This window comes from Tamandua tetradactyla, chromosome 6 (genome assembly GCF_023851605.1).
Source record: "Tamandua tetradactyla isolate mTamTet1 chromosome 6, mTamTet1.pri, whole genome shotgun sequence".
Taxonomy (NCBI): domain Eukaryota; kingdom Metazoa; phylum Chordata; class Mammalia; order Pilosa; family Myrmecophagidae; genus Tamandua; species Tamandua tetradactyla.
Window position 1 is genome coordinate 56,214,188 of NC_135332.1, and position 25,986 is coordinate 56,240,173.

The 25,986-nt window shown below is 40.0% G+C and overlaps 2 protein-coding genes and 1 pseudogene across 3 annotated transcripts in view; 2 read left to right on the forward strand and 1 right to left on the reverse strand.

Annotated features, from left to right (window-relative positions):
- METTL16 (methyltransferase 16, RNA N6-adenosine) overlaps nt 1-25,986 on the reverse strand; it is a 178,668-nt gene that overhangs the window by 81,003 nt on the left and 71,679 nt on the right. For both annotated transcript variants that reach the window (XM_077165533.1, XM_077165532.1), the window contains exon 6: nt 17,084-17,226. In XM_077165533.1, the coding sequence (XP_077021648.1) occupies nt 17,084-17,226 (143 nt within the window). The remainder of the gene's footprint in view (nt 1-17,083; nt 17,227-25,986) is intronic.
- LOC143688016 (tropomyosin-like) lies at nt 8,085-8,550 on the forward strand. Its single transcript, XM_077165535.1, is given in 2 exon segments — nt 8,085-8,248; nt 8,250-8,550. Coding segments are annotated over 2 exon segments (465 nt in total).
- Nucleotides 17,951-18,654, forward strand: LOC143685653 (craniofacial development protein 1 pseudogene; annotated as a pseudogene).

The window sequence follows — 25,986 nt, forward strand, 5'->3', positions numbered from 1 at the left end:
ACCAATTACTCCAATAATGTTCTTCATGGTAATTTTCTCCACCGATGCAAGATCCAATCTAGGATCACATATTTCATTTACTTGTCACTTTATTTTCCTTCAATGTGGAACAAGTCCTCTGTCTTTTGTGACTCTGATGACCTTGAAATTTTGTGAAGATTACTTTATGAAATCCCTGAATTTGGTTTGTCTGAAGTTCACGCATGGTTAGAGTCAGATTATACATTTCTGGCAGAACCAGTACAGAGGTCCTACTGTGTTCTAGGTGCATCACATCAGGAGATGATCCAAATTTCTTCACTGTAAAGTTACCATTTTTTCCTTATAATTAAATTAGTAATCTGCAAGAAGAAACTTCGAAACTTTGTAAATATAGTGTTCCCACTCCAATTTTCCATTCTTAATTCTTAGATAAATTAACTATTACAATGATGATTGCAAAACGTTGATTTATCTAACTGTTATTCCTCCTATATTTGTTAGTTGGCATTCTACTACAAAAAAAGCCATTTCTCTATTCTCTCTATGTATTTCATTGATTTATTTTATTTAATAATCTAGTGTCAAACTGTCCCCTATTTGGCCACTGGTTACCCTTCAAGGTAGCTCCTATGTCCTTTTGACATGACATTTTTGAAGTACGTTCTTACTTTCTGGTATTAAAAGATATTTCCAGCAACAAAAATACTAGATTGGGCAGGCCACGGTGGTTCAGCAGGCAAGAATGCTTGCCTGCCATATAAGAGGACCCAGGTTCGATTCCCGGTGCCTGCCCATGTTAAAAAAAAAAAAAAAATAGATAAATGGGACTTCCTCAAAAGTGAATACTTCTATGCTTCAAAGGACTTTGTTAAAAGGGAAAAAGGCAGCCAACTCAATGAGAGAAAATACATGAAAATTACATATCTGGTAAGAAGAGTTTGATATCCAGAATATATAAAGAAATCCTACAACTGACCAATAAAAAGACTAACAGCCCAATTAAAAAGTGGACAAAAGAAATGTAAAGACATTTTTCCAAAGAGGAAATACAAATGGCTAAAAAAAACATACAAAAAGATGCTCTATCTCACTACCTATCAAGGAAATGCAAATCAAAACCACAATGAGATATCACTTCAGACCTACTAGAATGGCCACTATTAAACAAATAGGAAACCACAAGGATGTGGAGAAACTGGAATACTCATACACTGCTGATGGGAATGTAAAATAGTATAGTCGCTGTGGAGGACGGTTTGGCAGTTCCTCAAGAAACTAAATATGGAGTTGCCTTATAACTCAGCAATCCTACCACTCAGTATATACCCAGAAGATCTGAGAGCAGGGATGCAAACAGACATTTACACACGTTATGTGTGAAATAGTGGCACTATTCACAATTGCCAACAGATGGAACCTATCCAAGTGTCCACCTACTGACGAATGGATAAAGAAAATGTGGCGTTTACATACAAAGGAATATTCTTCAGCAGTAAGAAGAACTCCTGAAGCACACGAAAACATAGACGAACCTTGAGGACACTGTGCTATGTGAAATCAGTCAGACACAAAAGGACAAATACTGTGTGATCTTCTAATATGAACTAATTATAGTATGTAAGCTCATAGATATAAAATCCAGAATACAGGTTACCAGAATATAGAATGAGGCTAGGGAATGGGTAGTAGTTGCTTAATATGTGCAGAATTTACAACTAGGTCAAACTTAAACCTTCAGTAATGGACAGAGGTGATGATAGCATGGTATCGCGAGTATAATTAACAATATAATACAGCTGGGCTATGGTGGAAAGGGGAAGTTTATCATGTATGCCACCAGAAGGAAGATGGAGGTTAAAACACAGGAATGCATAACATTATGTATCTTGTGGTGGACAATGACTGCTGTTAATTGTACAGACAAAAAAGTTCTTTCATGAACTAGAACAAATGTACAACACAAACAAGGTGTTAATAACAGAAGAGTACATGGGGAAAAAACATACCTATTGCAAACTGTGGACTATAGTTAACAGTAATAACTTAATATTCTTTCATCAACAATAACAAAGGTACCATACCAACAATAGGAATCAATAATAGGGAAGGAAAAGGAGTATGGGACATTTTGGGTTTTCTTTTAAATTTTTATTTATTTTGTCTGGAGTAATAAAATGCTCAAAAACCTACTGTTGGTGATGAATGTACAACTATGTGATGATAATATGAACCACTGATGGTATACTTTGGATGCACTGTATGATGTGTAAATAGATCTCAATAAAATTGGAAAAAAAAAATTCCAGTCTCGTATTTATTCTGACTCACCCTGCAAACAACCATTTTTACAAGGAGCACTGTTTGTTTTTAGTGGGGAATGGTCATATAGAAACCTTGTTTAAGCAATGGTACTTATAGTGGTAAGGGTCATATGTCAACTTTGCCAAGGTGATGGTGTGTAGTTGTTTCGTTAAGCAAGCACTGCCCTATATGTTACTGTGAGGATATTTTGTGGACTTAAATCATCAATAAGTATCTATGGCTGATCACATCTACAACCAATTGAGGCAACTGCCTTCAACAATGAGACTTTTCATCCAGTTCACGTAAGGTTTTAAAAGAAGTGATGATTTCAGCAATCAGAAGAGAGATTAACATCTCCACTTCAGCCAGCAAGCTTCTCTTGGGGAATTCATCAGAAACCTTCATAAGAGTTCCCAACTTGCAGTCTGCACTACAGAATTTGGATTTATGCATTCCCACAGTCGCGTGAGACAATTTTAATAAAAATCTCATAAGATTTACAGATATCTCTTGTCAGTTCTGTTTCCCTAGAAAATCCTAGGGTTCTCTGTTTCTTAAACTCCTAAACTGAAATGAAATAGAAAAGAAAAGAAAAATGTGAAGTTCAGGGTGAGCGAAATTGCAAGCCTATTCTAAAAACTCACACATTAGTGGAACCCAGATATTCACAACAGCTACCCTGATGTCTGCCTGATCTCAATTTGCTATTTAAATATACTTAATTCCAAATCCACATGCGTAAAAAGAAACTTTTATCTGATGTTCTTATTAATAAGTGATTTTAATTAATGAACACAGTTTTACATATGTAAAGAAACACTATAAGCTTCTACAAAGTAGTGAATGATACCTAAGTTAATAAAAGCATATAGCTTTATTCACTTAAAAAACAAAGTAGTAGACTTCCGGGTCAAGATGGCAGCTTAACAACGTGCGCATTTTAGTTCGTCCTCCAGAACAACTACTAAATACCCAGAAACAGTACAGAACAGCTCCTGGGGCCACGTCAGTGACCAGACACATAGCATATCCCAGTCTGGACCAGCTGGACCGGCTGCGAGCACCCACCAGACCTGTGAGTTCCCAAAGCTGCGGCGGCCAGCGCCCCTCCCACACAGGCTGCTTCCCAGAGGGGAAAGGAAAGGACTTTACCAGCAGCAGGGACTGGGCACAATCAAACGCCAATTGTGGAACTAATTAACAAATTCTGACTACTAAAAATAGGCCCCCAGCTTAGGTGAACCTGATCAAAGCGGAGGTTGCTCATTTTTGCCCTGGCGACAGGAGGGCAGGACTAACAGAAAAAGGGGGGAAAAAAAGAAGGAAACAGAGGTTTTTGTGCCTGTGTATCTACAAAGGTTTGACTGCCTCTGGATACAGCGGCAGGACTTTTCAGGCTGCAACTGCCCCAGGCATAGGCAGAAATGAGCTCTTTTGGGGGCTTCTCTGGAGCCTGTGCCTTCCCCAGGGGAGGGGTGAAGCCCCACCCAGGTGGTATCCCTCCATCAAGGAATTCAGACACAAGGGCTTGGTAATTTGAAGCCATTAAAACCAGCCTACAACCTCTCCTCAGTCTCCACCACGCCCCCAGCAGGAAGAGTCTGCCAAAGTTAAAGGCAGCTCATCATCTTATACTGGTGGGATCTGCAGTCAGACAAGCACCACATACTGGGCAGGATAAGAAAAACAGAATCCAGAGACTTCACAGGAAAGTTTTTCAAACTGCTGGGTCTCACCCTCAGGGAAAACTGACGCAGGTGACTCTTTCCTCCTGATAGGAGGCCAGTTTGGTCTGGGAAAATCTGGCTGGGGTCTATAATATCTAAGTAGACCCTCCTAAGTGTGTGGGGGGTGGGGGAAGGCACCACACAAGCAGGGCAAGAAACAAGAAAACAAGAACTGAAAAATTCTCCTCTGTTAAACAAAACTTAAGCTAAAGGTCCAGATAAAGCTGAACGGAATGTCAAAGAACAGATAGACAACAAATTCATCCAGCAAGAAAACCCTAGATAAAAGAAGTGAAAGCAACCTCCAGAATAAACTAATTAAGGTAATTAAATGCCTAGACACCAGCAAAAAATAACAAATCACACTAGGAAAATTGAAGACATGGTCCAGTCAAAGGAACAAACCAACAATTCAAATGACATACAGGAGCTGAAACAATTAATTTAGAATGTATGAACAGACATGGAAAAGCTCATCAAAAACCAAATCAATGAATTGAGGGAGGATATAAAGAAGGCAAGGAAAGAACAAAAAGAAGAAACTGAAAGTCTGAAAAAACAAATCACAGAACTTATGGGAATGAAAGACACAGTAGAAGAGATGAAAAAAACAATGGAAAACTACAATGGTAGATTTTGAGAGACAGAACATAGGATTTCAAACTGGAGGACAGAATATCTGAAATCCAACAAGAAACAGAAACTATGGGAAATAAAATGGGAAAATATGAGCAGGGACTCAGGAAACTGAAAGACAATATGAAGCGCACGAATATACGTGTTGTGGGTGTCCCAGAAGGAGAAGAGAAGGGAAAAGGAGGAGGAAAACTAATGGAGGAAATTATCATTGAAAATTTCCCAACTCTTACGAAAGACTTAAAATTACAGATCCAAGAAGTGCAGCGTACCCCAAAGAGAATAGATCCAAATAGATATACTCCAAGACATTTAATAATCAGAATGTCAGAGGTCAAAGAGAAAGAGAGGATCTTGAAAGCAGCAAGAGAAAAGCAATCCATCACATACAAGGGAAGCCCAATAAGACTATGCGCAGATCTCTCAGCAGAAACCATGGAGGCGAGAAGACAGTGGGATTAATATATTTAAATTATTAAAAGAGAAAAACTGCCAACCAAGAATTCTATATCCAGCAAACTTGTCCTTCAAAAATGAGGGAGAAATTAAAACATTTTCAGACAAAAAATCACTGAGAGAATTTGTGACCAAGAGACCAGCTCTGCAAGAAATACTTAAGGGAACACTAGAGACAGATACAAAGACAAAACAGAGAGGTGTGGAGAAGAGTGTAGAAAGGAAGACTATGAGCAAAGGTAAAAAGAAGGAAAATTAGATATGACATATAAAATCCAGAAGGCAAAATAGTAGAAGAAAGTACTACCCATGCAGTAATAACACTGAATGTTAATGGATTAAACTGTCCAATCAAAAGACACCCCCGTGTCTATGTGGTTGTGAGAGGCTCGTGTCTGATGCTCCTTTTGTCTACCTCATCGATGGACAAGTAAAAGAAATGGATTAAAAATAAATAAATAAGAGGGGGAACAAATGTTAAAATCAATTTAGTAGATTGAAATGCTGGTGATCGGTGAAGGGGAGGGGTAAGGAGTATGGTACATATGAATTTTTTTCTGGTTTCTTTTTATTAATTTTTCTGAATTGATGCAGATGTTCTAAGAAATAATCATGATTATGAATATACAACTATGTGATGATAGTGTGAGTTGTTGATTATATAACAAGAACGGAATGATCATGTGATAAGAATGTTTGTGTTTGTATGTGGTTATGTATCATAAATAAAAAACAAATAAATTAAAAAAAAAAGATTGAGATGGTGTAATCTAGGAATGCCTAGAGTGTATGATAGTGACTAAATGTACAAATTAAAAAAATGTTTTTGCATGAGGAAGAACAAAAGAATGTCATTACTGCAGTGTACTGAAAACAGATGGTACTTAATATTTAAAAATTTCAACTAATGTGTGAGACTAAAGCAAAAAATATTTATTTGGTATAAATCTATACTTTGACTAGTGCATCTCCTAATATAACTTATGTAGATAGTTGACTGAACACCTTAAGTACATGGAACTTTGTATAGAACATGAGATTTTGTTGGTTTGTCCAAGTGATGCCCTGATGAATCCCAGGGTGATTTGATCAGTGAGTGGAAAAGCATTTGCAAAGTCCCCTTTGGGGAATGGTGAGAATGGGGGAAAACTCAACTTTCCCAAGTAGAATTCTTGATATTCTCACAAGCAGTGTGGACACCCAAAGCTATAGGCTGAGCCCCTAGTCTTGGGGTTTGTTCATATGAAACTTAACCCCACAGGGGATAGGTCAAGCCTACTTAAAATTAAGCCTAAGAGTCATCCCCAAGAGAACCTCTTTTGTTGCTCAGATGTGGCCTCTCTCTCCAGCCAACACAGCAAGCAGACTCACCACCCTCTCCATCTACGTGGGACATGACTCCCAGGGCTGTGGATCTTCCTGGCAGCGTGGGACAGAAATCCCAGAATGAGCTAAGATTCAGCATCAAGGGATTGAGAAAAACTCTAGAATGAGCTGAGACCCAGCATCAAGGGATTGAGAAAACCTTCTCGACCAAAAGGGGGAAGAGTGGAATGAGACAAAGTGGCAATGGCTGAGAGATTCCAAACAGTGCCAAGAGGTTATCCTGGAGGTTATTCTTATGCATTAAGTAGATATCACCTTGTTATCCAAGATGTAATGGAGAGGCTGGAGGGAACTGCCTGAAAATGTAGAGCTGTGTTCCAGTAGCCATGTTTCTTGAAGATGATTGTATAATGATACAGCTTTCACAATGTGACTGTGTGATTGTGAAAACCTTGTGTCTGATGCTCCTTTTATCTACCTTGTCAACAGATGAGAGGAACATATGGAATAAAAATAAATAATCGGGGGAATAAATGTTAAAATAGATTTAGTTTGAAATGCTAGTGATCAATGAAAGGGATCAGTAAGGGGTATGGCCTGTAAAATTTTTTTTTTCTGTTTGTTATATTTTTCTGTTGTCTTTTTATTTCTTTTTCTGAATTGATGCTAATGTTCTGGGAAATGATAATGATGATGAATATGCAACTATGTGATGATATTGTGAATTGCTGAGTGTATGTGTTGGGAATGTTTGTGTTTCTTGTAATTTTTTTTAATTAATAAAAAATTAAAAAAAACAAACAAACCAAACAAACCAAAGTAGTCCTTTATGTTTTTCAGGGTTCTTGATTCCCTCATCCTTCTTCCTACCCCAGCAAGAAGGAAAAATCAAAATACCAGCATCCACTTCCTGTGGTGCTCATAACTAGGAAGATTCTTTGGATCATAACTGTAAAAATGCTATTCTGGTATGCCATCTGTCCTCCAATAAACCTTTACCCTCTAGATCTGCACAGGGAGTTGAGTGGTTCAGTTCTTTCTAAAAACACCGAAGATTCACAACCCTACTTTGGATCCCAATCAAAGATAAAATCAAAGGACAAAGATGGCCATCCATAACAAACAGATTTATGATGGCTCAAAAATCAAATAAAAGATGGTGGGACATTTTTTGTTACAGTGAAAAAATGAAGACCTCTAAATGTGGGGTTAAGGAATTAGTTAATTATGGACTGTTGTGAAGCTACTTAAGACGCTGATATGCAGACTATAAGCCACAAGGAAACACAGGAATGACAGGAAAGTTAGGTTAAAAATAAAGGCAAGGCAGCTGTAAAGCCGAGCAGAGGAGGAAGGAAGCCGAGCACAAGCAGCTGTTAGGTAGGCACCACAGCCAGCATCACCACGACTGAGGCAGTGAAGTGAAAGATCCAGGTCCTACAGCAGCAGGCCAATGATGCCGAGAAGAGAGTTGAGCATCTCCATCAGGAAACGGACAAAGAAAGGCAGGCCTGGGAACAGGCTGAGGTGGCCTCCTTGAGCTCTTAGATCCAACCGGTTGAAGAGGAGCTCAACCACAGTCAGGGGCTCCTGGCCACTGCCCTGCAAAAGCTGGAAGAAGCAGAGAAAGCCGTTGATGAGAGCCAAAGAGGTATGAAGGTTATTGAAAACTGGGCTTTAAAAGATGCGGAAAAGATGGAACTCCAGGAAATACAAATCAAAGAAGCTAAGCACATCACAGAAAAGGATGATCGGAAGTACGAGGAGGTAGTTCATAAGTTGGTGATTACTGAAGGGGACTTGGAACACAATGAGGAATGAGGCAGAGTTCCACTGCTGAGAGATGGATGAGCAGATGGGACTGACTGACCAGCACCTGAAGTGTCTAAGTGCTGCTGAAGAAAAGCACACTCAAAAAGAAGGCAAATATGAAGAAAAGAGAAAGATTCTTACTGATAAACTCAAGGAGGCAAAGACCCAGGCCAAGTTTGCTAAGAAATTGGTAGCCAAGTTTGAAAAGACAGCTGATTTGGAAGATAAACTGAAATGCGCCAAAAAGGGGCACCTCTGTACACAAAGAATGCTGGACCAGACTCTGCTTGACCTGAATGAGATGTAGAGTACCCCAGTCCCGCCCTGCCACTGCTCCTGACTCTGCCTGAGGCCAGCCTGCCCGAAGCTGACCTTCAAGCAGACAGCTGACCTTTAACTGGAAGGCTGTTTTCTCTTCTCATGGTATATCCCCACACTCATCCACCCACCAACTCCTGGCCCCACGTCTTTTTTACCAAACTGTCTCTGCCTCTTCCAGTTGGGCTAGAGGCCGAGTACCTTTGGGAACAATATTTAACGGAATGTGAGCACAATGCAAAGGTCTTTAAAAGCATCTTTTTTACATTTTGCATACATTATGTAATTATCCCCTTTTATATGTTGTTGTAGCAACCATTTGTAAAACATTCCAAATAATCCCATAGCTCTAAATAGCAATCTAATCCCTTACTGATTTCTGGAAAGTAGTTTTCCAGCATAACACATATTGCTCTCTCCAAAGAGGAGGCGAAGAGGTATAGGCCAGCTTCACTGAGAAACAAATGCAGCTCAGGGAAAGACTCCACTGAGAGAAACCTTACTGCACTATACAAAGCACCAGCTAATCCAGAAGAGTGATTCTAGGAGTTAGCCTAAGAAAAAAAGAAGAAGAAAAAAGTACTGTTGAGGTTTTCAGCTTTAAGGTACTTAGGGAAAATTATTATTATTTCTCATCAGAAGTGACTAATATGGTGAGACCTCTGAGACCAAATCTTTGTTCTGCCCTTTCTCTACCCCTTTCCCAACTATTATTGAATAGTCATACAGCATTTCTTAGTCTACAAGCATACAACATATGTAATTTCACTCTTAACAACCAACAAATGCTACTATTCCAATTTTATTGACAAGGAAACTGAAAGGGCTTACTCTTTTATAATGTAAGTGCTGACTTACATTATAAAAGTCAGCACTTACAATAATGTAAGGAGCTGACTGTGGTCCAGCTCCTCTTCAACCGGTTGGATCTAAGAGCTCAAGGAGGCCACCTCAGCCTGTTCCCAGGCCTGCCTTTCTATGTCCGTTTCCTGATGGAGATGCTCAACTCTCTTCTTGGCATCCAACTGCTTATCTACCTATCTACGTATCCATCTGTTCTAGTTTTCTAGCTGCTGGAATGCAATATACCAGAAATGCAATGGCTTTTTTTTTTTTTTTTTAATATGGACAGGCACTGGAATCAAACCAGGGTCTCTGGCATGGCAGGCGAGAAGTTTGCCTGCTGAGCCACGGTGGCCCACCTAGAATGGCTTTTAAAAAGGGGAATTTAGTAAGTTGCTAGCTTACAGTTCTAAGGCTGATAAAATGTCAATTAAAGCAAGTCTATAGAAATGTTCAATCTAAGACATCCAGGGAAAGATACCTTGGTTCAAGAAGGCCGATGAAGTTCAGGATTTCTCTCTCAAGTGGAAAGGCACATGGTGAACACAGTCAGAGTTTCTCTCTGGGCTTAAAGGGCACATGGTGAACATGGCATCATCTGCTAGCTTTCTCTCCAGCTCCTCGGGAGGCGTTTTCCTCCTTCATCTTCAAAGGTCGCTGGCTGGTGGACTCTCTGCTTCTTGGTTCTGCAGTGTTCTCTCCTGTGGCTTTCCTTGTAGCTCTGTCATTCTTCTCTGCTCTCTCTGAATCTCCCTTGTTATTTTCTAGCTTTTTCCAAAGTGCTTCTTTTAAAGGATCCCAGTAAAATCAATCAAGACCCAACTGGAATGGGTGGAGACATGTTTCCACCTAATCCAGTTTAACAACCACTCTTGACTGAGTCACATCTCCAGGAAGATAATGTAATTAAAGTTTCAAACATACAGTACTGAATACAGATTAGAAGAAAAGGCTGCCCTTACAAAATGGGATTAAGATTAAAACATAGCTTTTCTAGGGTTCATACATCCTTTCAAACCACCATACACCATCTACCTATCCATTTATCTACCCATCCATCCATTCCTTCATCTCCTTCTGCCCATCCACTTAAACACTCACCCATCCACTCATCTATTCATCCATTCATACAGATATCAGTCACCCATTCATCTACCCAGCTGTTCATCTCAACTCTCTATCTATCCATCTGCTTTACTTTGAAAAGTTAAACATTAATTATATTAGGCCAAGTCCAACTTGGCCAGAGCAAAACATCAGTTGTAAGGCACATAGTAGGCACATAGTCGAGTAACAGGCAAAGATGAGACTATTTTATCTCACCTCAAGCAATAAGGAAAACACCTAGGAAATACTTGGAGGAAATTTTCAAGTTACTTTCAGTCTGTGTGCTGTTATGTAAACTGATCAATTTGTTTGGAGACTTCAGTGTGAAAAAGACCGTTGGGGAATATTGCTCACAGTAGCAAAGTTCTTCTCATGTGAAGGAATAGAATCAAGAGCAGAGAGAGATAAATATGAGAAAATAGAGGATAATCAGAAAATAATAGAACATTTGAGTTTGAAAGAAACTTAGATATCCGACACCTCTCAACTGCTCTCATTTTAAGATGAGGAAAGTAAGATGTGGAGAGTCAACCAAGTTATCTGAAGTCATGTAGGGAAGCTAGTGGAAAGAATATTGGCCTAAAAATGAATTAAAAAACACACATCAAGAGCTCGCTCAGCTGGATGACTTACCTTTGCTCATTGTAAAATGGTAATAACGCCAATTCTTTCACATGTTGTTGTGACTGTGGCTATGCCATTACTTTGGGTGTTTGAGAGCAGAACACAAGCATGAGGCAAAATAAGAACTTGTACCCAAGTCTTCTGATCTCCAGTCCAGTGCTCTTTCCACTATGCCCATGCAGGTCACAGAGCTGGGGGTGGGGTTGGGGTGGAGCTGAGGAACCCATAAGGTATGGCTGTGAAATGCATTTTGGAAAAGTCTGGATGTTTCATTATTTGGAGGAGAATGGTTATGTTTTCTATTTTCAAGTATGGTGCAGATCACATACTATATATGAACAATGAAGACTCCACCTCATATAGGAGCCCCACATCAAGGAGCTAACATTCTGAAGCTGAGTCCTGAGAGAGGGCTAGCTTGGCCACACTGTCCTCCTTGAGTTAATGACACCTACAAGGGAAGAAGGAGGCCAAAAGCACCTCTGGAAGTACATCTTATGGCTTGTCAGTTGCCCCAACCTGACCAGGCTCCCACCCTATCGGAGCAAGAATCCTCCATGACCTGATTTTTTGTTTTGTTTTTATTTTTTTGTTAATAATTCTATTGAGATACAATTCACATTTCATACAATTTACCCTTTTAAAGTACACAATTCATTGGCTTGTAGTATATTCAGAGTATGCAACCATCATCAGAATTTTAGAATATTGTTATTACACCAAAAGGAAACCACTAGCCATCACCTTCCAATCCCCTAGCCTGACCCTAGCCCTAAGCAACCATTAGTTTACTTTGTGTCTCTATAGACTTTCAGATTTTTCTATTCCAGATAATTCATATAAATGGAATCATATATTATGTGGTCCTTTATAACTGGCTTCCTTCACTTAGCAAAATATTTTCAAGGTTCATCCAAGTTATAGCATGTGCCAAAACTTCATCCCTTTTTACTGCCAAATAGTATTCCACCATATGGATATACCACAATTTATTTATCTATTCATCATTGATGGACAAATGGGCTATTATGAATAATATCCCTATGAACATTTGTGAACAAGTTTTATGAAGATCTATGTTTTCATTTTCCTTGGATATATACCTACAGATGGAATTTCTGGGTCATATGGTATTAACCTTTTGAAGAACTGCCAGACTGTTTTCCCAAGTGAGAGCACCATTTTACATTTCCACAAGCAGTATGAGGGACCCTTCATGATCTTAATTCAAAGGAGGAAATACCTTCTGGGCAGGTTGACACCCCCACCCCCAACCCCAATTCACTTTCGACTCATTAAGAGCCACAGTAAGGGAAGGAGTTTCTTTGAACCTGTTCATTTTATCAGAATCACCTGGACTCTGCCTGGTGAGCTTTTCAATCAATGGGACTGGCATTCTAGGGGACTGGGCTCAATGCTACACACCCTTCCATGGTTAAATTTCCACAAGCCAAAGAGCCTCACGCTGAAAATGTTTTCCTCCACAGGTATAATTTTTGTAGCAGTGACGCTGTGCAAGAAGATGTTTCACGATCTCTTTACCCTTAATAGAAATGCAGTACGGATATTAATCTTGGTGGTAATAAATGTTTTTACCCTTTTTTTTTGCATGGGCAGGTACCGGGAATCAAACCCAGGTCCTTGGCATGGCAGGCAAGAACTCTGCCTGCTGAGCCACCATAGCCCACCGGGTAATAAATGTTTTAATACTCAGCTTGACATTTATATATAATTCTTTTCCAGGACCCAGGGTCACATTTTGGAAATGATTATTGGGACTGGAACCAAGATGGCCCCAGCTAAGGTCAGAAACTTTCCATCCACCTGCCTCCACCACCACCTCTCACTTTGCATGACCTGTTCTAATGTAATTTATTTCCTTAGATAATGAAGTTCTGTCCTACTGAAAAGGTCCTCATTAGTTTCTACATGTTGCCCACCAAACTATTAACATCTCAGGGGTGGGCAGCAGATACCATATAAGAGCAGCTCCCGGCATGTCATACTGGGTTGAGTAGCGTTCTCCCACCACCACCCCCAATTTATGTTCACCTGGAACCTCTGAATGCGAACTTATTTGGAAATAGGGTCTTCAGAGATCAATCAAGTTAAGGTAAGGTTCTTAACTGGATTAGGGTGGATCCCAAATCCAACATGACTAGTGTCTTTATAAAAAAAGGGAAATTTGGACACAGACACCCAGGGAGAACACCATGTGAAGACAGAAACAGAGACTGAAGTGATGTTTCTACAAGTCAAGAATTGCTGAGGATTGCCAGCAACTGCCAGAAGTGTGGAGGCATAGAACAGATTCTCCCTCAAAATCTGCAGAAGGAATTAACCCTGTTGACACCCAGATTTCGAACGTCTAGCCTCCAGAACTGTGAGAAAATAAATTTACGTTGTTTAAACCACCCAGTTTGCAGTAATTTGTTATGACAGCCCTAGGAAACTAGGACTAAGGCACATGTTTATCTTCAAATGATTATAACTTAGGTCAAAATCTGTCTGTGCCAAGAGGAAAGAGGGACTTACAAAAAAAAAAAAAAAGTTAATACATGCATGACACAAAATTCAAACGATACAAAAAAGTATTCTTACAAAAGGTACATCTCCTTCTACCCTTACCCATGAATCACTCAGTTCCTCCTCCAGAGACAACTTGATTTTTTTTTCCAGAAATACTCTCCATATGTGTGTGTCTATCTATCTCAGACACCCTAGCGCCTCCACCCTACTTCTTCAAACACAAATGATAGTATACAATATATACTGTTTTGCACCTTCTTTTTTTCATGTACAAGAAATTGGATTCACTCTCAAATTGGTACAGAAAGAACTGCTTCATATGTCATTATGGCATTGGAGAATGTTCGTAGTTTGGTTGTCCCTCCTGTGATTTTGCTATCAAAAATATCCCTGCAAGTAATTAATACTCTTTTATTATTTTTTACTTCATATGTATTTGTATAATAAATGTTCAGAATATGCTTACTGTGATCACTATTGCCAAATTGCCCTCTAGAGCGACTGTCCAGTTTGCACTCCAACCAACAACATAATTGCTTGAACCACATGAAAGGGCAGCTTTTGTAGGCCAAAAAAGGTCAAATACTGTGATTTCATATAATTCATGCTAATGTGGGAGCACTTTACACCCTCAGCAACAAGTTTATGATCAAACATTCTGCCAATTTATTAGGTAAAACTGCCATTCCTTAAAATGGAATTTGCAGTTTTTTTATTATGAATAAGGGTGAATATTTTTTCAGTGTTGGATAGTCCTATCGTATTTATTTTTCTGTGACTACTTCAAAGTTCTTGGCCAATTTTATGCACTTTTGGATGCAACTGTTATTTTAAATAGTTCCTGGATATTAAGGAAACAGGAATTTTCTGTTATCCCAATATTTTCCCCAATTTACCCTTACGTTTTTTCCTTTTTTATGATAATGGTTAGGTTCCAGACAGTTGCACTTTTACTGTATCAATTTTTTCTTCTCTGGCTTTTGGGTTTTATGACATGATGAAGAATCTTCCCAATTAGAGGTCTCCTTGGCTGCATGGGACAGAGCTCCTGGGATTCACTGGCATCATCGGATTGGGAGGGCCTCCTTGGCCAGGATGGGGAGAAGAGAGATGAGACAGGATGGAGTTCCAATGCCTGAGCAATTTCAGGCAGGGTCGAGAAACTGTCCTGGGAGATGTTCTTGTGCACTATATGGGTATCCCTTTTTAGTTTGTGGTGTATTAGAGTGCTGGAGAGAGGTGTGTGAGGCTGCTGAGATGTGTTCCAGTGGCCTTGACTCTTGAAGACGATTGAATAGTGGTGTAGTTTTTGCAGTGTGGCTGTGTGGTTGTGGAAGATTTGTGTCTGGTGTTCATTTTGTCCAAGGTATGAATAGATGAGTGAAGAAATATGGATAGAAAGTGAATGGATTGTAGGGGGGATGAAGGGTGGAGTAGTTCAGGTGGACTGAGGCGCTGGTGGTCAGTGATGTAGGGGGTAGTGAGGGGTATAGAATGTATGGCTTTTTTTCTTTTTATTTCTTTTTCTGGAGTGATGCAGATGTTTGAAGGGTGTTCATGGTGATGGGTACAAAGCTGTGTGGTTGTGTTGTGGGGCACTGGTTGTGTATCGTGTATGGACTAGAATGAGCTGGGACTCAGCATCAAGGGATTGAGAAAATCTTCTTGATCAAAAGGGGAAAGAGCGAAATGAGACAAAATAAAGTGTCAATGCCTAGAGATTCCAAACAGAGTTGAGAGGTTATTCTGGAGGTTATTCCTACACATTAAATATATATCACTTTGTCAGTCAAGGTGTAATGGAGAGGCTGGAGGGAAATGCCTGAAAATGTAGAGCTGTGTTCCAGTAGCTATGTTTCTTGAAGATGATTGTATAATGATATAGCTTTCACAATGTGACTGTGTGATTGTGAAAACCTTGTGTCTGATGCTCCTTTTATCTACCTTATCAACAGACAAGTAAAACATAAAGAATAAAAATGAATAATAAGGGGAACAAATGTTAAAATAAATTTAACAGATTGAAATGCTAGTGTTCAATGAAAGGGAGGGGTAAGCGGTATGGTATGTATGAATTTTTTTCTGTGTCTTTTTATTTCTTTTTCTGAATTAATGCAAATGTTCTAAGAAATGATCATGATGATGAATATGCAACTACATGATGACATTGTGAATTACTGATTATATATGTAGAATGGAATGATCATAAATAAGAATGTCTATGTTTGTTGTTACATTTATTAAAAATTTAAAAATTAATAAAAAAAAATTCACTTAAAAAAAAGCACCCCCAAAACAACTTCAAATGTATAGTAGACTAGAAGTGCCCTCTATAAAGAAACAGTTCCAATTTTCCTGATTGACTCCAGTCCCCTCAAAAGCTGACATACCGTAATACTCATGGCCTAGGTGACCTCTTAACATAAGTTTCAGTGGCTCTGTTATCTTCTTTAAGTTTACTTACTCAGATTCTTTTAAACGATCAGTATAACTTAATTCTATTTCTTCTTCAACATACCCTAATATGCCTGTGAAGAAATCAACTTAAAGTAAGAATGTATTGGCCTATGGTTTCAATGATGCGTAACTCTTCTGAGAATCAGAATCCAATAACCAAATTGCTATCCACACATTTTTAACTGAACTCACATGTAATAAATCAGGATGTTCTGTTGACTCCGGAATTGTCCTTTGCTAAAATAAGCAGCTTTAAACATCTGTAAATTCACAAGGAAAAAGGAAGAAAAAAAAAACCTCCCCTATTTCCCAAAGCTAAATACTAGGGTTGGAAGTCTCCTTAGTTTTGAACTACCATATTATCCATCATTTCACCCACACAGGCGGGGTAAGAAGTCAGGCGAGACAAATAGTACTTAATGACAGGTGTGTTGTCCAAAAATAATTAGCTTTTAAAAAGGAAAATCCTTAACCCTAGTCTTGAACTGGTTAGAGATCTCAGTTTCTCTTCATTAAGTTCTTGATACCTCAATGTCCTCACATTTGTCAGTGTCTGGGAGACCGATTCCAAGAACATAAACTGCTTTCAGGACTAGACAACACATTTATTCTGGTTGATGGGATAGATCTGAACCCATCTGTTTTCTAATCAAAAGCCGTATTTGAATCAGTTTTATTCCATCACAATACCATACTAATAGGAGCAATACAACCATATGGTATTTTTCTTTGCGCCCATATAGTAAAAATGATTCCAAGAAATGCAAATAAATTAAAGGCATGAGATCAGCCTTAGAAACAAGGTCACTGCAGACTATAGGATCTAATACCTTTTCCATCTCTATCTGTTTATTCTTCAGACCACTGTGATTACCTTTCCTTTGTGTGACTTAGTTTCTTTTAGAATTGCACAGAGGGAGAAAAAAGGGGGAAATATTACCATGTTATAATAATTGACTTACCTCAATCTTTTTTTAAGTTGTAAACTGTCATGGATGATCCTTTTGACAAATTCTAATTCACCTCCTTCTGCCATGATCTCTGTGATACCTCCTGTGTTTACAGAACTAGGTGGCGGTCTTCGAGGATTTCGAGAATTTACTCCCTAAACAACAACAGCAATAACAAAAACCCTAGTGAAAAATTTTTACTATTGGTGTTAAGAACCAAGTCTTTGAATGTAATCTAGTTTTAAGTAAAAATGCTTACACGTGGTTTTACTTTCCAAATGTTATGCTAGGTTTAGGATTTAAAAATCATATAGCCACAAAATATATTTTAAACAACTGCACTCATGCAAATATTTCTTCTCACAGTCTCTTCTATCCTTGTGATTAAACATACAATTTTTTTTTACCTTTTTATTTAGTCCAATCTTTTTTGAAGAAAACACAGAATCAAATCTTTGTGGCCTTGATTAGGAAACAGTTTCTTAGATACAAAACCAAAAGCACAAGAAACAAAAGAAGATAAAATGGACTTCATCACAACAAAAAATACTTTTGTGCTTCAAAGAACACCATCAAAGAAATGAAATGACAGCATCAGAACTAAATTTTGCAAATGATATGTCTAATAAGGTACTTAGATCTAGAATATATAAAGAACTTCTATAACTGACACAAAAAGACAACCCAATTTAAAAATGGGTGAAGGATTTGAACAAACATTTCTCGAAAGAAGATGTATGAATGGACAATAAACATAAAAAGATGTCCAGCATCATCAGTCATTAGGAAAATGCAAGTCAGAACCACAATGAGAGGTTGCCACTCTCATTGAGAATCAGTTCTCCCTTGCTCTTTGCTACTGGGGAGGCTGTTGTGGTCCTGTGGGGTGGGTGGCAGGCACATGGAGGAAACTGACTCTGAAGATTTCTCCACCTTGGAGGAGGATGAGGATTATGTGTCTTCAGGTGGAGAGTATAGTGAAGACAATGTAAATCAATTAGGTTAGGAAGATGAAGTGGATGGTGAAGAGCAGACACAGAAACCCAAAGGGAAAAAAGAAAATCTCAGAGCATTCCTGCCAGAAAGAGAAAGCAAAGAGGCCTCTCATTAGAAGAGGAGGATTCCAGGGCAGAACCTGCAGGAAGTAGCAGTGAGGAGGAAGACACAGTTGCAGAGGAGGATTCCAGGGCAGAACCTGCAGGAAGTAACAGCGAGGAGGAAGACACAGTTGCAGAGTAGAAAAACAGGCACTGTGCCAGAGGATGCAAGAAAAAAGAAAAATGAACTCTGGACCAGCTTCCTCAATGATGTGGGACCAAAATAAAAAATGTCTCCAAGTATAGGAGCTGAGAGAAGAGACTGAAGAGTTGGGTTCAAGTAAATTGCTGGTCAGAGCAGAAGAGCTAGAGAAACCTAAAGACATAGAAAAGGTTAAAATCACCAAGGTGTTCGATTTTGCTGGTGAGGAAGTAAGAGTGACTAAGGAAGTGGATGCTACATCCAAAGAAGCCAAATTCTTCTTCAAGCAAAAGGAGAAGGAGAAACCTCAGGCTTCAGCCCTGCACTCACTCTCTGTAGGGTAAGGAGTTGTGTAACCATCACCAAAATCAGTTTCATCAAAGATAAAAGAAACTGGATCAGTAAAGCCTGCCCAATCAAGATGGCCATGTGAGATGCTCAAGGGCTTCATTCTCTCACCAGAAGCTCTGAACAACAAACAAGCACTGGCAGAAACATTATTCTAAAAACTACACAAAGTAATTAGATGACTGCAGACCAGGGCAAGTGCTGAATCAAGAAAATGGCCACTTAAAAACAGAATCTTAGCAGCTAGAAGTAAAAACCTAAAATTGTGGAATTGTAACCCACATCAAACTCTGAAATCTGTTCTAACACTTATTGTGCTGTGCTTTGAAATTTATTGCTTTTTTGTATATATGCTATTTTTCAAAAAAAAGAAAAAACAGTAGATTATGATGATAAAAAAATATTTATTCCTTCTAACCTCCAATGTTCTGGAGCAGCTAGAGGGAAAAATCTGAGATGATGGCATGGTAGCCTGTGACAAACTCTGGAATCTGTCCTGTAACTGCTTGTTAAAGAATGCTTTGAAAACTATTACTTTTTTTTTCTTTGCTTTGTATATATGTTATATTATACAATTTTTTTAAAAACTCAAAAAAAAAAAAAAAAAAAAAAGCAGTAGAATATTCTACTACTCAGGCTAATCCCTTTCCCCATCTCCCTTACCAAAGTTTGACTTGAACCGGTCCATGATCCCAGTGTCATACCCTGGTCCCGGAATCAGACAGATCAGAGTAACCCTCATGCACATACCGGGAGCATGTTTGTCTGGCCCAATCTGTCTGGTGGTGGTTTGAGAGACTCACTGCCCCAGAATTTACTCCACATATAGAAAACAGCTACTGAGCTCTCCTATAGAATGCTGTGGGAAATCATTCAAGCTGTGCTGCCTGGGGCAAGGGACTGCTAGCTCTAGGTCTTAACAGTGTTAAGAAACTGCTTCTTAGGAAAGAGGAAAAGTTTGGAACCCTGTAAACTATAAATCCCTACAGCCACACATGCAAGCTGATGCAAGATGTTTGAGCAGAAAGGAGGCCTTTATGCTTCGGTCTAGACTAATCTCTAAACTCAACCGGCAGATAAGCCCTGAAGAACAGCACTGACACAGGTCAATCTGCAAAGACTGGAAAAGGTGTTTTTTTGGTGTAACCTTCTGGGATTTCAGGAAAACTGTCATAACACTAGCTGAATACAAGCTTAAGGAACAGATTCCTCAAGGGTCTAAATTCCAGTGATAACATACAACAAATATCAAAATGTCCAGGTTTCAACAAAACGTTACAAAACAGTCAAAGAACAGGAAATGGTAGCCCAGTCAAAGGAGAAAACTGAAGCATTAGAAATAATCAATGAGGAGGAACAGATCTGGAACATACAAGATAAAGGTGAAGGAAAACATGGACAAAAAACTAAAAGAAATCAGGGAAATGATAGGTAAACAAAGAGAAAAGCAACAGAGATCATGGAATTTATGAAAAGGCTCATGTTCTAAAATTGACATAAGGATGAAAGCACAAATACGCGATGATACGGTGAACCACTGATTGTACACTTTGGATAATTACATGTTATGTGATTATAGGTCAATAAAACTGCATTTAAAAAATGACGGGAAAAAAACTACATTGAGATAACACTGCACATCTATTAGGATGACTATTATTTAAAAAGGAGAAAACAACAAGTGTTGACAAAGATGTGAAGAAACTGGAACCCTCATACATTGCTAGGGAAAATGTAAAATGGTTTAGCCACTTTGGGAAACACCCTGGCAGTTCCTCAAAAGGTTAAATATAGAGTTACATATCACCCAATAATTCCACTCCCTGGTTATACGTCGAAGACAAGTGAACAAATATGAGGGAGTGCATGCGTGGTTCAGTGGTAGAATTTTCACCTGCAATGGGGGAGACCCAGGTTTAATTCCCGGCCCACACACTTCCCAAAAACAAACAAGCAAACAAAAGAAAAAACAAACGAAAATTCAACAAATGCTGCTGCAATAACAGGATACTCACATGGAAAAATAATGAAATGTGATCCAACATACAGCGTAAAAAAAAAAACAAAAAACCTGTACATGAATATTCAGAGTCACATTATTCATTAATAGCCAAAAAGTGGAAATAATTCAAATATCTCTCAACTGATGAATAGAAAAAGTAAAGCGTGGTACAAATTGATTCCTGTGAACCTCTGGTCACGCAACATATTCATCAAGGGCTCAATACATAACTCTGTTTTAGGTTTATTTCTGTTTAAAAACACTTTATTTAGAAGACTTCTGGGAAGACCGCCAACTAGAGTCGCATGAGATTAGCCCTGCTCCACAGGAAAGTTAGAGAAGGGATAGGAGGGCGACTGAGGCAGCAATTCCGGAGTGCGGCTGACCTGGGAGATGGGGCAGCCCTGGTTGCAGAGGATGAGGAACTAAGACGCAGAGGATGAGGAACTAAGACCCAGAGGGCTGGAACCCGAGGCGTGGAGCGGCAGAGCCTGGCATGGAGGTGCAGAGCAGCAGATCATGAGGGAGTGCATGGACGGGTACACGGGACTAGGAAGTAAGCCCGCTACCCTCACTGGAGCAGCTGCGTGACCTGTGACTCACCGCACACCCACGCACCTGAACCACCTCACACACGCCCATTCCCTGCACTCCAGACGCCCCCACTCCACCAGCCACCAGTGCACGTGCCTGCCCCACACCCCCATCCCAAGTAAAGCCCAACCCACCTCTCCTACACCCCTCCCAAGCACTACCTCCCCCTCCCTAATCTGTGCAGGCTGTTATCAGCACATAAAGGTTGCAGGCACTAACCTTCATACCTAGCCTACTCCTCCCCCTACTGTCACACAGCCTCACCCCGCCCTCCCTGAGCTCAGCACATCCATTTACAGCACTCCCAGGCTGACGCACATGGATCCCCAATCACATCATTCACCACTGGGAACTAAATGTTAGAGCAGTCCTAGAAGCACACATGCACACAACCCTCAGCCTCACTTCCCAGCTCTGATTAAATGCTGACCTGCACAGCCAGTTCACATCTGCCCCCAATCCACGTGACACTGACTGGGTGCCACAGCTCTACACAGGCACACAAAGTGTTCCATGCCTTAGACCAGTGCACACCAGGGTTACACCCCCCAGACTGGTGTACCCACACACATACATCCTCCCTGGCACTGGGCACCCACATTCACAAGCACCAGCATAATATCCCCAACCTGCGTCCATACCTGCCCTAAAACAAATCACCATGTTGAGTGTTCTACCCCATGCCCTGCTCCGTGCTGTACAACCATCCTGGAAACACAAAGCCTTAGACTACTGAAAGAAATCAACTGCCAAAATAAATCAGTCAAGATATCTATATGCGACGAAGACAATGGAAGATCACTAAGCATATCACAACGCAGACAGATATAGTCCTGTCTAATGACCAAATTAGAACACCTGAGGAGACACAGATGTTGGAACAACTAATCAAAGATGTCCATACAACTCTGCTTAATAAAATAAGCAGGATAGCAAATGACATAAAGGAGATCAGGAAGACAGTAGAAGAGCACAAAGAGGAATTTAAATAAATAAATACAAAAATAGCAGATATCACTGAGATTAAAGACTCTGCTGACCAAATAAAAAACATACTAGTGGCGGGCCGCGGTGGCTCAGCGGGCAAGAGTGCTTGCCTGCCATGCCGGAGGACCCCGGTTCAATTCCCGGCCCCAGCCCATGTAAAAAACAAACAAACAAACAAAATATAATAAAACAAGAAAATGTTTAAAGATGTTTCCCTTTCTTCCTTCCATCCTTCCTTCCTTCTCTGTCTTTCCTTCCTTTCCTCCCTCTCTCTTTAAAAAAAAAAAAACATACTAGAGGCACACAATACCAGATGTGAAGAGACAGAAAAAAGAATAAGTGATATAGAGGACAGTATAATTGACTTCGAAGACTCAAAACAGGACAAGGCAAAAAAGACGGAAAAAATGGGAACTCCAGGAAATGACAGACAGAACAAAGCGCACAAATATAAGAATCAACTGGTGTTCCAGAAGGAGAGGAGAGGAGAGGGCTAGGAAGAGTAGTGAGGATACATGGGGGGAAAATTCCCGATCCTCATAAAGGACAAAAACACACAAGTTAAAGAAACTCAAAGAATTCCAAACAGAATAAATCCAAACAGGCCTTCCCAAAGGCACATACTGATCAGTCTGTTAATGTTGAAGAGAAGCAGAAAATTCTGAAAGTGGCAAAAGAAAAACAATCTACTAAATACAAGGGAAATCAAATAAGACTAAGTTCACTTCCGGAGAAGATGGCAGCTTAGTAAACGTGCGGGTCTTAGTTCCTCCTCCAGAACAGCTACTAAAGAAATAGAAACAGTACAGAACAGCTCCCAGAGCCACGACAGACAACAGAAACACAGCGTACCCCATTCTGGAACGGCTGAACCGGCTAAGAGAATCCGCTGCGGTGAGGTCCAGGAGAGGCGCACGCTTCCCGGGGCTGTGGCAGCGGGTGGCCAGAGCCCCTCCCTCTCTCCTTCCCGGGCCAGCTGGGAGATTTGGATCGGCGGTCCCTCAAGCCTTGGCGCCCGGCGCCCATCCCCCACGCGTGGTTTCCCGGGCCGGCTGGGAGCTTTGGATCAGCACCCCCACAAGCCACGGCGGCCGACGTCCCCCCCACGTGCAGCTTCCTGGGCCGGCTGGGAGATTTGGATCGGAGGTCCCCCAAGCCGTGGAGGCCGGTGACCGGAACCCCTTCCACACACGTGGCTTCCCGGGCCAGCGGGGAACTTTGGATCGTCACCCCCCCAAGCCGCGGCACCCGGGTCCCCCCCCCCACGCGTGGCTTCCCAGGCCGGTTGTGAGATTTGGATCAGCACTCCCCCAAGCCGCGACAGCAGGCGACCCTCCCCCACAGCGAGAGTTTTCCAAAGTTAAAGGAGCCACAGCATCTTTTACTGGTGGGACCCGCAGACAGACGAGTACCACATACTGGGCAGGATAAGAAAAACAGAGCCCAGAGACTTTACAGGAAACTCTTTAAACCTGCTGGGTCCCACACCCAGGGAAATCTGATTAAATGCCCAGACGCCAGCAAAAAATAATGGATCACACCAGAAAATTGAAGATATGGCCCAGTCAAAGGAACAAACCAATAACTCAAATGAGATACACGAGCTGAGACAACTAATGCTGAATATACGAACAGAAATGGAAAACCTCTTCAAAAACCAAATCAATAAATTGAGGGAGGACGTGAAGAAGGCATGGGCTGAACAAAAAGAAGGAATGGAAAGTCTGAAAAAACAAATCACAGAACTTATGGGATTGAAGGACAAACTAGAAAAGATGGAAAAAACAATGGAAACCTACAATGGTAGATTTAAAGAGACAGAAGATAGAATTAGTGAATTGGAGGACGGAACATCTGAATTTCAAAAAGAAACAGAAACTATACGGAAAAGAATGGAAAAATTTGAGCAGGGGATCAGGGAATTGAATGATAAAATGAAGGGCAAAAAGATACATGATGTGGGTGTCCCAGAAGGAGAAGAGAAGGGAAAAGGAGGAGAAAAACTAATGGAAGAAATTATCACTGAAAATTTCCCAACTCTTATGAAAGACCTAAAATTACAGATCCAAGAAGTGCAGCGCACCCCAAAGAGAACAGACCCAAATAGGCGTTCTCCAAGACACTTACTAGTTAGAATGTCAGAGGTCAAAGAGAAAGAGAGGCTCTTGAAAGCAGCAAGAGAAAAACAATCTGTCACATACAAGGGAAACCCAATAAGACTATGTGTAGATTTCTCAGCAGAAACCACGGAAGCTAGAAGACAGTGGGATGATATATTTAAATTACTAAAAGAGAAAAACTGCCAACCAAGACTTCTACATCCAGCAAAATTGTCCTTCAAAAATGAGGGAGAAATTAAAACATTTATAGACAAAAAGTCACTGAGAGAATTTGTGACCAAGAGACCAGCTCTGCAAGAAATACTAAAGGGAGCACTAGAGTCAGATATGAAAAGACAGAAGAGAGGGGTATGGAGAAGAGTGTAGAAAGAAGGAAAATCAGATATGATATATATAATATAAAAGGTAAAATGGTAGAGGAAAATATTATCCAAACAGTAATAACACTAAATGTTAATGGAATGAATCCCCAATCAAAAGACACAGACTGGCAGAATGGATTAAAAAACAGGATCCTTCTATATGCTGTCTACAGGAAACACAAATTAGACCCAAAGATAAACATAGGTTGAAAGTGAAAGGTTGGGAAAAGATATTTCCTGCAAATAACAACCAGAAAAGAGCAGGAGTAGCTATACTAATATCCAACAAATTAGACTTCAAATGTAAAACAGCTAAAAGAGACAAAGAAGGATACTATCTACTAATAAAAGGAACAATTAAACAAGAAGACATAACAATCATAAATATTTATGCACCGAACCAGAATGCCCCAAAATACGTGAGGAATACACTGCAATCACTGAAAAGGGAAATAGACACATCTACCATAATAGTTGGAGACTTCAATTGGCCCCTCTCATCAATGGACAGAACATCTAGACAGAGGATCAATAAAGAAATAGAGAATTTGAATATTACAATAAATGAGCAAGACTTAACAGACATTTATAGGACATTGCAACCCACAACAGCAGGATACACCTTTTTCTCAAGTGCTCATGGATCATTCTCAAAGATACACCATATGCTCGGTCACAAAGCAAGACTTAACAAATTTAAAAAGACTGAAATCATACACAACACTTTCTCAGATCATAAAGGAATGAAGTTGGAAATCAATAATAGGCGGAGTGCCAGAAAATTCACAAATATGTGGAGGCTCAACAACACACTCTTAAACAACGAGTGGGTCAAGGAAGAAATTGCAAGAGAAATTAGTAAATATCTCGAGGCGAATGAAAACGAAAACACAACATATCAAAACCTATGGGACGCAGCAAAGGCAGTGCTAAGAGGGAAATTTATTGCCCTAAATGCCTATATCCGAAAAGAAGAAAAGGCAAAAATTCAGGAATTAACTGTCCACTTGGAAGAACTGGAGAAAGAACAGCAAACTAACCCCAAAGCAAGCAAAAGGAAAGAAATAACAAAGATTAGAGCACAAATAAATGAAATTGAAAACATGAAAACAATAGAGAAAATCAGTAAGACCAGAAGCGGGTTCTATGAGAAAATCAATAAGATTGATGGGCCCTTAGCAAGACTGACAAAAAGAAGAAGAGAGAGGATGCAAATAAATAAGATCAGAAACGGAAGAGGAGACATAACCACTGACCTCACAG